The sequence below is a fragment of the Peromyscus maniculatus genome, chromosome 9 (assembly GCF_049852395.1).
Source record: "Peromyscus maniculatus bairdii isolate BWxNUB_F1_BW_parent chromosome 9, HU_Pman_BW_mat_3.1, whole genome shotgun sequence".
In the NCBI taxonomy this organism is placed as follows: domain Eukaryota; kingdom Metazoa; phylum Chordata; class Mammalia; order Rodentia; family Cricetidae; genus Peromyscus; species Peromyscus maniculatus.
Genome location: NC_134860.1, coordinates 54,251,162 through 54,264,995, shown reverse-complemented (window position 1 = coordinate 54,264,995; position 13,834 = coordinate 54,251,162). Strand labels below are relative to the sequence as shown.

At 43.9% G+C, this 13,834-nt stretch overlaps 1 protein-coding gene across 5 annotated transcripts in view; it reads right to left on the bottom strand.

The window, feature by feature from the left end:
- Parp4 (poly(ADP-ribose) polymerase family member 4) overlaps window positions 1-13,834 on the bottom strand; it is a 119,116-nt gene that overhangs the window by 12,092 nt on the left and 93,190 nt on the right. For 2 of the 5 annotated variants that reach the window (XM_076545056.1, XM_076545059.1), the window contains exons 30-33: window positions 11,731-11,853; window positions 10,467-10,529; window positions 7,366-7,431; window positions 2,390-3,790 (exon numbers count right to left, since the gene is read on the bottom strand). In XM_076545056.1, coding sequence (XP_076401171.1) covers window positions 2,390-3,790; window positions 7,366-7,431; window positions 10,467-10,529; window positions 11,731-11,853 — 1,653 coding nt within the window. The remainder of the gene's footprint in view (window positions 1-2,389; window positions 3,791-7,365; window positions 7,432-10,466; window positions 10,530-11,730; window positions 11,854-13,834) is intronic. The other 3 variants (XM_076545060.1, XM_076545058.1, XM_076545057.1) reach the window with 3 other exon arrangements.

Sequence of the window (13,834 nt, the reverse complement as noted above, 5' to 3'; positions counted from 1 at the left end):
CACACACACACACACACACACAGGCAACATACACAGAAATAAAAACAAGTCCCCGCAAATCCCAAACAGCTTTCTTTCTTTTGTTCCCCCACTTCTTTGGATTTCTGTGCGTTGTTTGAGACAGGGTCTCTACATAACCCTGGTTGTCCTGGAACTCACAACAGACCAGGCTGGCCTTGAACTCACAGAGATCCGACTGCCTCTGCCTCCCCAATTCTGGGATTAAAGGTGTGCGCCACCATGCCCAGCTACACTACTTAGTTAACCAAGCATGGTGTGAAGGTTTATAATCCCAGTCACTCAGAGGCTGAGGCAGGAGGATTGCAAGTTCAAGGCCTGACTTGGCAGCTTGATGAGATTCTGTTTCAGAAAATGTAAGAGGGCTGAGGACATGACTTGGTAATACTCCTGGTGAGTAAGCACAGGGACCTGAGTCTGGATCCCAGGCACCCAGATCAAAGCTGGGTGCAGTGTGTGCTTCTGTAACCCTAGTGTTAGGGGGCAGAGGCGGGCAGACCCCAGGAGCTAAGTGGTCAGGTGGTCCAGTGAGACTCCCTGTTCCAAAGTGGGGCTGGAGAAATAGCTCTTGCTGCTGCAGGAGCGAACAGACTCCACAGAGATGACTTCTGACCTCCACGTGCTCACCTTGACACGTATGTACTTACAGTCATGTATCATGCACACACACATAAAATAATTATAAAAAATAAGTAATTATTTTCCCCCCGAGATGACAAGGTTTCTCTGTGTAGCCTTGGCTGACCTAGAACTTGCTCTGTAGACCAGGCTGGCCTTGAACTCACACAGATCTGCCTGTCTCTGCCTCCTGAGTGCTGGGATTCCACCACAACTGTCTATAAATAATTTTTTTAAAAAAGTGGAATGCAACTGAGGAAGACACTCACCATCAACCTCTGGTCTCTACGTGCACACGTACACAGTTACATTCACATCTGCACGAACACTTGCACACACAACACACACAAAGAAAAAAAGTCAAAGGAATGAGAAAGGGCAGGGTTATAGCCCTGAGACAGAATGCTTGCCTGCATGTGCGATGCCTCATATCAGAGCTGTAAAACAAAAACTACATCAAGCATGGCAGCTTATATTCGTAACCCAGCACTTGGGACCTTGAAGCAAGTGGACTGCTGCAAGCCTGAGCCCAGCCCAGGCTACAGAGGGGTTCTAGACCAACCTGGGCTACATGATAAGATCCTATTTTAAAAAATACAAAAAAAAAAATGATGCATATCAATAATCCCTGGTACTTGTCAGGCAGAGGTAGGTGGGTCTTAACTTCTAGCCAAACTGGACCACACAGAATGTTCCAACTTACTCTTGGCTATATTGCAATATTCTGCTTCAAAAAAAAAAAAAAAATTAAAACTGGACCTGGGGAGATGGCTCAGTGGTTAGAGCATTTAATGTTCTTGCAGGGGACCTAGGTACAGTGCCCAGTGCTCACATCAGGAAGTTCACAACCACCTGTAAATACAGTTTCAGGGATCCAATGCCTCTTGTCCTCTGCAGACATCTGCACGCACACGGCACACATAAACACATGCAGGCAAAACATGCATACATAGAAACCCCACCTTCATGTGGGTTCCAGAGATCAAACTCAGGCCACCGGGCTTGTGTGGCGAGTACCTTCACCACTGGGCCAGCTTGCCAGCCCTCCACTACACTTTTCTATTATTAAGATTTTATTTTATAAATACAAATAAATGCCTTTTAAAAGCCCCCGCTGTAGGTGGTAATTATCATTATCATCCCTGTTACACGGCTGAGACAACCGAAGGACTATCCGCCTTGCCCACAAACACCAGGTAAAGCCAGGTCACAGTGACACTTAGTGAAGCCCTCTTTGCTTCATTAAGTGATTTCCCCCTGAAGCCGTTACATCCGCGAGACTGGATCTCAGAGCCAGTGCTAGACTTACAGGATGCTGATTGGCCTAACGGATGGAGGGCTGTGCCCCTCCACACTGCCACGCATGAACTGCTATCCATAGCTCCAAGACCCTACAGGAAAAGATTCAGAATACTCACCGCACCTATGTTTACTAGGCCATAGGAAATTTCTATCAACTTCAATCCCCGGTAGTGGAGCTTAGGAAGCAAGTCCATGACCCCTTAGGGATGCTAACCTTCAACTGACAGATATCAACAGTCGCTAACAATGCATGGTGAACAGCATCCACCACCATGCACAGAGTTTTGCTCAGCTGACTGTTCACTGAGAGACACATTCTTCCACGCTGACGTGCACCCTGAGCCACTACGGACTGGCAATACACAGTTCTGTGACCAACTGCTTTGAGAGGCACTGTTGTCAACTGTGCGGCTAACTGACCACAGACTTGAGGAGAGATAAGACGAAATACCTCGGTTTGTAGAGCAAAGAGTGAAGCCCACGGTGCAGGACAGCTTCCTTCACCGACTACCCACTCCTCATCTTCCTCTGGGGAGGCGTCCCTTGTTACAGAAGATTCCTCAATCCTTTCTGAAATCTTTCGATGGCATGGTCTATACCCTCTTGCTTTACCCATTTCTGCTTTGAAAGAGCTTCCACAGGGTGAGGCAAGCAGATCCTCTTCTAGAATGCAAGGCATATCTAGCAAGGCAGCACTGATATAATCAGCTGATGGGTGAAATGATTCCAGTGAATCCATTCTGGTATCTGCAATTCTGTAATTAGAGCTCTGAGGGACTGAGAAACTTAGAAAACCAGGTGAACAGGGACTTAGCTCAGAGCTGAGAACATCGGTGGGAAGAGGAGGGACAGAAGGTGCCTTAGGAGGACTGCAAAGAGGTGACCTGAAGGAGGTGAGAAAATGTGGCCCATGATGGGAATCGGGCACCGGGGCTTTGGGAAGGCGTTGGGAAACGTTCCCTAGATCAAAATCCTTTGAACTAGAGTCGCTATCTGAGAGAGTAGTAACACCACCAGGGCCTGCGAAGAGCTGCCCCGGAGAAGATCCTGAGGCCTGGAAGATGCTGGTACCTCCGACAGGCTTAGGGCTTTGGCTGAACTTAGGTGAGCCCAATATGGGTGGGATGAATTCTCCGGGGGGAGGAGGAAGATGGCTGCCGAAAAGGAGAGGGGGAGGGGGAGGAAGAGGGATGCCACCAAAGAGAGGGGGAGGGGGAGGAAGAGGGATGCCACCAGAGAGAGGAGGAGGAGGAGGGATGCCACCAGAGAAAGGAGGAGGAGGAGGAGGAGGAGGGATGCCACCAAAGAGAGGGGGAGGGGGAGGAAGAGGGATGCCACCAGAGAGAGGGGGAGGGGGAGGAGGAGGGATGCCACCAGAGAGAGGAGGAGGAGGAAGACGGAGGCCACCAGAGAGAGGAGGAGGAGGAAGACGGAGGCGACCAGAGAGAGGGGTAGGACCAGAGAGAGGGGTAGGACCAGAGAGAGGGGGAGGGGGAAGGGGACGGGGAAGAAGATGGGGGCCACCAGCGAGAGGGGGACGTCCAGCCGAGACCGCAGGAGCAGAAAAACCCACGGAAGCAGGCACCGTTCTTCGTGGCTGAGCCGCCATCAGTCTTTTAAATCCCTGTTTTTTCATTGACGCCACGCGATTCCCACCCAATGGCTGTTCCACGTCTTCCCCTTGCGAGAGGACCTTGGGAAACCTTGCTGATGCATGCGACCATGGCTTTGGGATCAAGTCTTCAGGAGAGCCATTAAGTGCTACATGACATATTTTTAGCTTTTTTTTAGATTTTTTAGCAAAATGTAGCAGTGGCTGTTTCTCATTCCCTTCAGAGGAGACCGGAAAGGGCTGCCCAGGTGGCGAAGTTGTGCGTGTGAAGAGAAAAGAGAACAAAATAAATTAGCAAACATTCTTCCAAGTAGCTGGATAGCACCCAAACGTCTGGCAGCTACATCCACATAAGACCTGAAAAAGCTAAAAAAGGTTCTAAACACACAATATTGGAGTCAAACGCGGCTTGCTAGTCCTGTGTTTCTCGTGACAGCCCCGATACAGAGACACATCTCCCAGTCACTGCCTATGGCTTGAGCAGTCAATGCAGCGCCCCAGAGTGAGCCCACCAGCACACCATGAACTAAGCCATATGGTGGGTTTAAATTTTGCTCATGCAGATAGAAAAGATTAGAGATATGTAGTAAAGACAGATCCAGACAGAAAAAAAACTCTAAACTGGTTAAAATGTGTTTAAAAATGTACATAGGCTTGGGACAGAAAAGAGAAATGATATAGACAGTCAAAGAAAATAGTAGCTTAAAAATAATAAAGTCTTTAAAGAAAGAATAAAGTAATATAAAGGGAAAAAGGCACACAAATATGGGACATACGTGGGGAGTCTGGATCCTGCATGTTATTGTGTTGTCTTTAAACTTTCTGATTACTGATGAAGGAATAACAGCTGCTAAGACACATTGGATTATGAAAACTGCTGGATTAAACCAAACTATATATTTAAAAAATATTTTGACTTCAAAATGGAAGTCAAAAGGTGTGTTGCTTTTGGGGAGAGGTTATGCTTTTATCTCCACAAAAAACGAAAGGCTGTGGATTCATTCAAGGTTAAAGATGATCAGGTTTGATTGAGGAGGACCCCCTGAAAATTCTGACTACAGACATAAAGAAATAAACCTAGAAGAACTACAAGACATGTGATGTTTATTTTACATGTTCAAACATAAAACAAAAACCATCTTCAGCAAACTTGTGTACAACACACAGTCTATACTTGTATTAATACAGACATGTATGTTATCTTTAAAAGTTTATGTATTTTCAGAAAAAGGGAACCAGACACCAATGAAAATGGATTGACCAGGTGGTCCAGCATCTCAAAATGCCTCTGTTACAGTCTCCTCAGATTTCTGCATCCAGAACAGCTTCAAGGCTGCTGGCTGAAATGATCCAGCCTCACAGAATACTCCAGTCAAGACTTAACAATTATTCTGATTTTCTTAAGATTCCCCCAAAGATACCAGCACCCACAAACAACAGGAAGTAGTCTAGAACATAATGTCCACATTCCTAGGAGATGGGGTATGTGTGGGTTTTAGTTATTCAATGAATAATGAATGTTTATCATTTAAGGGGGGGTTGGTTACAAGTTGTTATTGGTAATGGTCAGGAAAAATGATGAACAAAGGAGATTAGATTCAGTGATCTTGTTCTGAAAAGAAAAAGGGGACGGGGTATAGAAATGATAGGATAAAAGGGTAGATTATTGGATCTACTTTAAAACCAAAGAATCAACTACTAGTCTTAAATATTTTACATTGGTATAGATTTTGTTTATTGATACAAATTTAATGTTATTTTTGTTATACCATATGTATGTTTTTACTCTTGTTTGGGGTATTGTGTTTATGTAGCTCATTAAAAAATATAATGTATAATTAAAAAAATACAGGTTAGTAGTTAGTCATCTATAATAAATTTACATAGATAGTCTTCAAATGCTTCAAAGACCTACAGAATATGGCATTTAATATGTTTAATACCAAAAGCTTTTCATGACAGTGAGACACATCTGCTCCTGACAACACCAATTTACTTCAAAGAGGATGATGGGCATAGAAGAAACTCCATATGGAGTTTGTTTTCAGTTTGTTTTCTTTATGGCAAAAGCTAGCCATTTGGGCAAGGAAACTGCCCTTGCTTCAATTGCTGACAGTTATTGTCCAAATTGGACCAGCAGGATACAAAAAAAAGTGACTGCCAAGCTTTGCCAAGACAAGGTAGGACAGTTCTTCAAAATTCCCTGCTTCTCAGAAATGTCTGTCAGATATACTAAGCCTATAGGCCAAAGTTGGATGCCCCAATGTTTTGGAAGAACTTTGAGTAGCTATCCAGGCAGCCAGATGTCCCTATTGTTAGGTAACATTTCACCGTTCTGAAGTGTTTGATAGACTTGAAGACTAAATAATTCCCACCTGCATTGGCCTAAACACACATCTCTTTCTGGATAATATCAAGTTTCTCCTTTACTAAAAACAATCAAACTTAGATATTTTCTGTTCAAAATATCCTTAATTGTATTTGGATAAGAGACCAGAAAGGCTAATCTGGTCTGATCTGGTTTTAGTTGCATGAGCAGTAAGGCAAACAGTGTCCTTAAAGTGAACTTGTAAAGAGAACCCTCTAGGCCGGGCGGTGGTGGTGCACGCCTTTAGTCCCAGCACTCGGGAGGCAGAGCCAGGTGGATCTCTGTGAGTTCAAGGCCAGCCCGGACTACAAAGCGAGTCCCAGAAAAGGCGCAAAGCTACACAGAGAAACCCTGTCTCGAAAAACCAAAAAAAAAAAAAAAAAAAAAAAAAAAAAAAGAGAACCCTCTATTTACTATCTTATGCCTATGCACAACTGGACATGTTTATGATTAAAATCAGAAGGGATATGTGCAGTAGGAATATGATTAGATGACCTAATCTATCAATTAAAATAGACAACCACCTAAACTATGCCCTTAGATACAAAACTCCTTTTTCTCTGGAAGGATGCCCCACATAATAATTGGGGCCTTGAGTGTCTTTGCTTATGTGGCCTGCTATTCCCTCAAAGTGTATTCTCACATATTTTATAGCTCTGCCTGTTGGTCTTATTTATTTATTCATTTATTATTATTATTATTATTATTATTTTGAGATAGGATTTTACCCTGTAGCCCTGACCAGCCTGGAACTTGTTACACAGACCAGGCTGGCCTCAAACTCACAGAGATCTGTGGTGGTATTGTGTTCCCCAAAATATTGTGTACTCTAATAAATTTATCTGGGGTCAGAGAACAGACAGCTACTAAATACAAAGGCTAGAAAATGGTGGCACTCACACCTTTAATCCTAGCATTCCAGAGATAGAAATCCCTCTGGATCTCTGTGAGTTCAAGGCCACATTGGAAATAGTCAAGCATGGTGACTCATGCCTTTAATCCCAGAAAGCCAGCCTTTAATCCCAGGGAGTGGTGGTAGAAAGCAGAAAGATATATAAGGCATGAGGACCAGAAACTAGAGGCATTTGGCTGGTTAAGCATTTGGCTGGTTAAGCATTCAGGCTATGGAGCAACACAGTTCAGATGAGACCCATTCCGGATGAGGACTCAGAGACCTCCAGTCTGAGGAGACAAGACCAGCTGAGGATCTGGCAAGGTGAGATAGCTGTGGCTTGTTCTGTCTCTCTGATCTACCAGCATGGACCCCAATAACTGGCCTCAGGTTTGATTTTATTAATAAGAACTTTTAAGATTCCTGCTACAGAGATCTGCCTGTCTCTGCCTCCTGCGTGCTGGGATTAAAGGCACACTTCACTATGCCTTACCCTATTGCTTTGCTTTAAACAAGTTATCTTGAAGTTGCCCTTCCAGAGAGCCCAGCACCTACCTCAGCTGAGTAAAAACTGTCTGATGTAGCTCCAGCTGCAGGGTATCGCATGTTTATTTCAGACACCTGCACGCAAATGCACAAAAACATACGTAATTAAAACTAAAAGAACATATAAATAACATATGAGCACCATAGTGCATGTGTGGAAGCCAGAGGACATTTGGGAGTTGGTGATCTCTTTCTACTGTGGCTTCTGAAGATCACATCCAGGTGGCCCGGCTTACATGGCAAACACTTTTACCCATTCAGCCATCTTGCTGGCCCATGAAACCTTGTCTCACTTTGTAGCCTAGGCTGACATAAAGCTGGAGAGGTAGGCCAGGCTGGTCTGGGATTTGCTATGATCTTCCTGCCTGAGTTAGGATTACAGGCATGAGCCTTCATCCCTAGTGCTATGGTTTAAACGGGAAATGCCTCCTGTAGAACCATGAGTTTGAACTCCTTTGGCCCCCAGCTGTGGCACTGTTGGGAAGATCATGGGACTCGATGAAGTGGAGCCTTGATGGAGGGGATATGTCACTTGAGGTGGGCCTTGAGGTTTTATAGAAATGTCCCATTCTCTTTCAGCTTCCAGACTGCCAATGTAATCTGTTAGGCTATCCCCATGCCCCATGCCGTTCCTGTCGAAATGGATGGTGTGTCCTCTGGAGCTGTGAGCCAAAATAAATACCCTCTCCCTTAAGCTGTGTTTGTCAAGGTATTTTATTGCAACTGAATGAGACAGGGTCTCACTGTGTAGCCCAGGATGGCCTGGAACTCACTATGAGGCCACGTAGACCCAAAACTCATCACAATCTGCCTGTTTCTGCCTCCCAAGTGTTCCTAAGATTAAAGGCATTGTACTACCATGTATGGCTTTTATTTATTTATTTGTTTTTTAGTTTTCATTTTGAAACAGTTTCAGTAAGTTGCCCAGGCTGGCCTTGAACTTGCTCTACAGCCTAGGCTGGCCACAGGCTTGCTGTGATACTCTTGTCCTGGCCTCTTGTAGCAGGGATTATATGCCTGGGCCATCATGCCTGCTGGAAACTGGAGTATTAAGAAAGATGAGTAAGGATGGACTAGACCTCTCACATATTAAAGCCTTTGGTAACATTATAATAATTAGAATGGTACTGCAGAGTAGATAGTACAGTCACAGCTACTAAGGTGCAGGACCTTGTCAAGAATGCAAGTGGCATTTTGAGTCAAGTGCTGGGGAGATTAGGTGACTCTGGAAGAATAAGGTTGGCTTTACACTTTTATCTTATACCAGGATAAATTTCAGTGAGATGGAAATTTAAATGTAAACACAGGGGCTGGAAAGATGGCTCAGCGGTTAAGAGCACTGGCTCTTCTTCCAGAGGTCCTGAGTTCAATTCCCAGCAACCACATGATGGATCACAACCATCTATAGTGAGATCTGGCGCCCTCTTCTGTCCTGAAGATGTACATGCAGGCAGAACACTGGAGGAAGCTCTGCGGCTAAGGGCCAGCCAAGAGTGTGCAAGCCCTGGCTTCTCTCTTTGACACAGCAAAACCAAAATAAAACAGAATTCCTAAAAGAAATGAAGGGGAAAATTCAAAGTATAACCTATGGGTAGGAAAGGTATTTCTAGGCACAGCAAAGCAAAACAATCCAAACAAAAGCAAGAAACTGAAAGGGAGAGTTGGGGTGGATATGATCAAGATTCATTGTATAAATGTATGAAACAGTTAAAGAAGAAACAGAAGGAACCTAAAACACACACACACACACACACACACACACACACACACACACACACACACACACACCACACAGAAAGTAATTAAAAGAATTTTTAAATGTGACAGAGAGGCTGGGGAGATGGCTGTGAAATTGTTTGTTTTTCTTTCAGAGGACCCAAGGTCAGTTCCCAGCACCCATAGCCACCTGTAATTCCAGCTCCAGGGAATCCAAAACCCTCTTCTGGCCTCCATAGGTACCTATACACTTGAGTGCATGCACACACATGTGTACACACGCACACACACACACACACACACACACACAAGCATATGCACAGAAATAAAAATAAAATAAGTCTAAAAAGTGTAATAGGTACCAGCTGCTTGGAAGGTTGAGACCCAAGCATCACAAACAAAACACTCTACATGACCAAATGATAATGAATAAAATCACAAAACAAATGGCTGCCAGTGGCCTATGCCAGCATCCTCATACTCAGGGGGCTCAGGCTGGAGGATCAGGAGTTTGAGGGCTACCCAGTGAGACTCTGGCTTCAAAAAATATAAAATGGGGGGTGGGAGGGAAGCAGTGAGATGGGTTAGTGGGTAGAGGCACTCACTGATAAACCTGTCAACCTGACTTCAATCCCTGGGACCCATGTGGTGGCAAGAGAGATCGGACTCCCCCAAGTTGTTCTCTGACCTCCACACGCAGGCCCTGGCACATGCACACAGGAGCACATGTACACATACACTGTAGGCAGAGTTTTCCTGCCCTGACAGCCTGTTCCCAAATAACTGGAAGCCGTTTCCCAAATAACTGACTCAGAGAGAGAGAGAGAGAGAGAGAGAGAGAGAGAGAGAGAGAGAGAGAGAAGAGCAGAAGAGAAGGGAGGAGTCTGTGACCTGCTTTTTAAGGATTTCCCTGCACATGTGCAGGTAGGCTTATGGAGCTACGCCATGCATGCGCAGATTGCGTGACCGCACTGTGCATTTGAGCAATCACACAGCACACTGATGACGTAATACACCTTGCTTAGCTACTGAACTGCGCATGTGTGGTCATATATCTGGAGTAGCAGAATCCTAACAGCTTATAACCTCATTTTCTACATGGCCTGCTTCCTCAGTGGCTCACTGGCATCTCTCTCTGACTTTGCCCTTCCTCATCCCATCATTCTCAGTTTGGCTTTCCTGCCTAACTTTATCCTCTTCAGCTACTGGCCAGTCAACTTGTTTATTAAACCAGTCATAGTGACACATTCACACAGTGTACAGAAGGATTATTCCACAGCAACACACATACAGAGAAATGTTAAAATAAATAACTATAAATGGCAAACTGGAAAAACAAATTTTCTTTTTTTTCCCTAAAAATTCACCATGCACAGCTCTGTTTATTGGTATACCTGTAACAGTCTGCTGCCATTGATGATTTCATCTTGCATTGGTCCTGAACACTCAATTTCTGCCTATGGTATAAAAGTAAAAGTATGCAAATGAATATGTCTTAACCAAGTAAGTGTTCTCTAACACCCCCTTCCCCCCACCCCGTGCCACCTAGCTGTCCTCCTGGGAGATGAATGCACTTCAGTTTTAAGGGGCACTATAGCCCTTGCTTAGCATATACAAGGTACTGGGTTCAATCTCCAGCACCACTAAAAAAAGGAAATGTATACAATAAATAAAAGCAAAACCAAGAAAATGAGCCAATAAGCAAATACATTTATGCTGTGTTATTTTTATAGAAATAATGGAAACAGCCGGGCGGTGGTGGTGCATGCCTTTAATCCCAGCACTCAGGAGGCAGAGGCAGGTGGATCTCTGTGAGTTCAAGGCCAGCCTGGACTACAGAGGGAGTTCCAGGAAAGGTACAAAACTATGCAAAGAAAACCTGTCTTGAAAAACAAAAACAAAAACAACAACAACAAAAAAAAAAAATAGTGGAAACCGTAGAAATGGTCCTCACAATGTTTTCCTTGCTTCTCTTGCTCATTCCACCTTAGGGAGTCTTTCCTGTACACAAAGGGTCTCACACCTAATTGACACACAGATGTAGACACAGTGACCAAAACACATACATGCAAAAAAGCGAAACATTCACACACATAAAAAATTTCTTAAAAAAGTTTAAATGATAACCTTTTTCATTCCTTTGAGACAGAATCTAATGTATCCCAAGCTGGCCTAGAACTTTCCACGTAGCTAAGGACAACTCTGAACTCAGCTCCTAGACTCTTTATAAACTATCTTTTAAGAGTATGCTCCTTCTGTGACTAGGTGTAGTGTCACACACCTTTATCTCAGCCTTTAGGAGGCAGAGGTAGGACAATTTCTGTGAGTTACAGGACAGTCAGGGTTATGTAGAGAGACCTTGTCTCAAAGAATGAAAAAGAAAAAAAAAGAATGTATGCCTTCTATTCATTTAATTCAAACAAGGATATTGTTTGAATTAACAATCTGCCTTACCCCAGCAGCAGCTTCATATGTCTGGTGTTCATTGTGTCTCTTGATTTCATGAAGGCCACACATTCAGTAACTGCCCTGGACCACTGGGCCTGTGTGAGTTCACTCCAGGATGTTCACACAACCATGAAATTTCTTCTGACATACTTCTCAGAACACATCCCCACCATTAAGCAACGAATGGCTGAATTTGGTGATTGTACTTACCTGTGCTATGACGGCCTCTGGCTGCTTTTCCTGCCAACTCACATATGGCAGAAAGTCTACATCTTCTTTGGCAACAAGTTCTGAAATACTTGGGACATTAGCAAAAGGAATCTCATCACCGTCCTATATAGAATCACAATTGGGTTAAATTTTTTAAAGATATAATCAAATTAAATAATTAACACATTCTAAAGCCTTGTGGATGTTGGGTTTAGAATATCTGGGCATTTACTTGGATCATATGTCTCTCAATATGAGGTCCTTTCCATATCAATCAAGAAAAATGCCCATATGCTGTGGAATAATCCTTCTGTACACTGTGAATATGTATTACTCTCATTGATTAATAAAAAACTGATTGGCCAATAGCAGGGCAAGAAGAGGTTTAGTGAGACAGTCTGACACAGAGAGAGTGATGGGAGGAGGGAGGGTGGAGTCAGGAGAGTCACAGGAGATGCTGGCCAGCCACTGAGAAAGCAGGACATATAGAAAATGAGGTAACAAGCCATGAGCCACATGGCAAAGCATTACTAGAAATGTGGGTTAAGAAGAGAAATGAGGTAACAAGTCATGAACCATGTGGCAAAGCATAACTAGAAATGTGGGTTAATTTAAATGTAAGAGTTAGCTGGTAACAAGCCTGAGCTATTGGCCAAGCATTTATAAATAATATTAAGTCTTTGTGTGGTAATTTGGAAGCAGCTGATGGGATGAAGATTGGGAGGTCAGGACAGGAAAACTTGCGACTACAACCATAGCATAGGCTTTGCTTAAAGGGCAATCTGAAAAATAAACCTAGAAATTGAAAAAGTAATAAAATTATAGTATGTCTTTTTTGTGTATGATTGCATATTGGGGATTAACTATAGTATGGTACCACATCCCAGCCCCAACTACTATAGATGGTTGTGTTTATTTTTGTTTTTGTTTTTGGCTTTTCAAGACAGGGTTCTCTGTGTAGCCCTGGCTGTCCTGGAATTCACTCTATAGACCAGGCTGACCTCCAACTCAGAGATCAACCTGCCTCTGCCTCCCAAGTGCTAGTATTAAAGGCATTTGTCACTACTGCCTGGCTTCTATAGATGTCTTAAAATATACATATAACTAGTTAATAATCAAAACATTAAAAATACTAACACATATGTGCTGGTTAGTTTTTTGTCCATCTGGCACAAGGTAGAGTCATCTTGGAAGAAGGGCCCTCAACTGAGAAAATACCTCCATCAGCCTGGTTTGTAGGCAACCCTATGGGACATTTTCTTGATTGATGATTGATTTGGAAGGCCCCAGCTGGCTATGGGTGGTGCATCCCTGTCAGTTGGTCCTGAGCAAGCCAGGAGAAGCCAGTAAGCAGCCTTCCTCCATGACCTCTGCTTCGGTTCCTGCTTCCAGGTTTCTGCCTTGATTTCCTTCAATGAGAGACTATGACCTTTAAGATGAAATAAACCCTTTCCTCCGCCAATTGCCTTGGGTCGATATGTTTTATCACAGCAATAGATACCTAACCAGAACAACATGCAATTCATTTAGAGAAATTAGGGCAAGTGCTGGCAAGAACATCCTCCTACGAAGAAGGTCCTGGCTCCTGCCTCTGGCCTCTATCCACTTTGCCCTACACAGCCCAGAGTGGCCACTGTCATTACTGATCAGAGCAAGAGCGACCTTCCAAGTTTTGTTCTTTTCTTAATATACAGCCTCCCTGTGTAGCCCTGGATGGCCTAGAGCTCACAATGTTGATCAGGCTGCCCTCAAACAGAGGTAATCCTGTTTCTGCCTCAGAAGTGCTAGGATTATAGGTCTGTGCCACCACAACTGGATGTTGCTGGTTTTCACACAGAATTTTCATGTGTAGCCTCGGCTGAGCTGGGTCTCCTCCTGCCTCTGCTTCCTAAGTGCTAGAATTATAGGCATGCCTCCACACCCAGAGAAATGCTTACTGTTTTTTTTTTTACATTTCTTTTTATTTATTTACTTTTTTTGTTGTTTTGTTTTGAGACAGGTTCTCACTATGTAGCCCAGGCTGGCCTGGAACTCACAGCAATCCACCTGCCTCTGCCTCTCAGTGCTGGAATTAAGTGACTGTACCACAACTTCTGGCAATAAT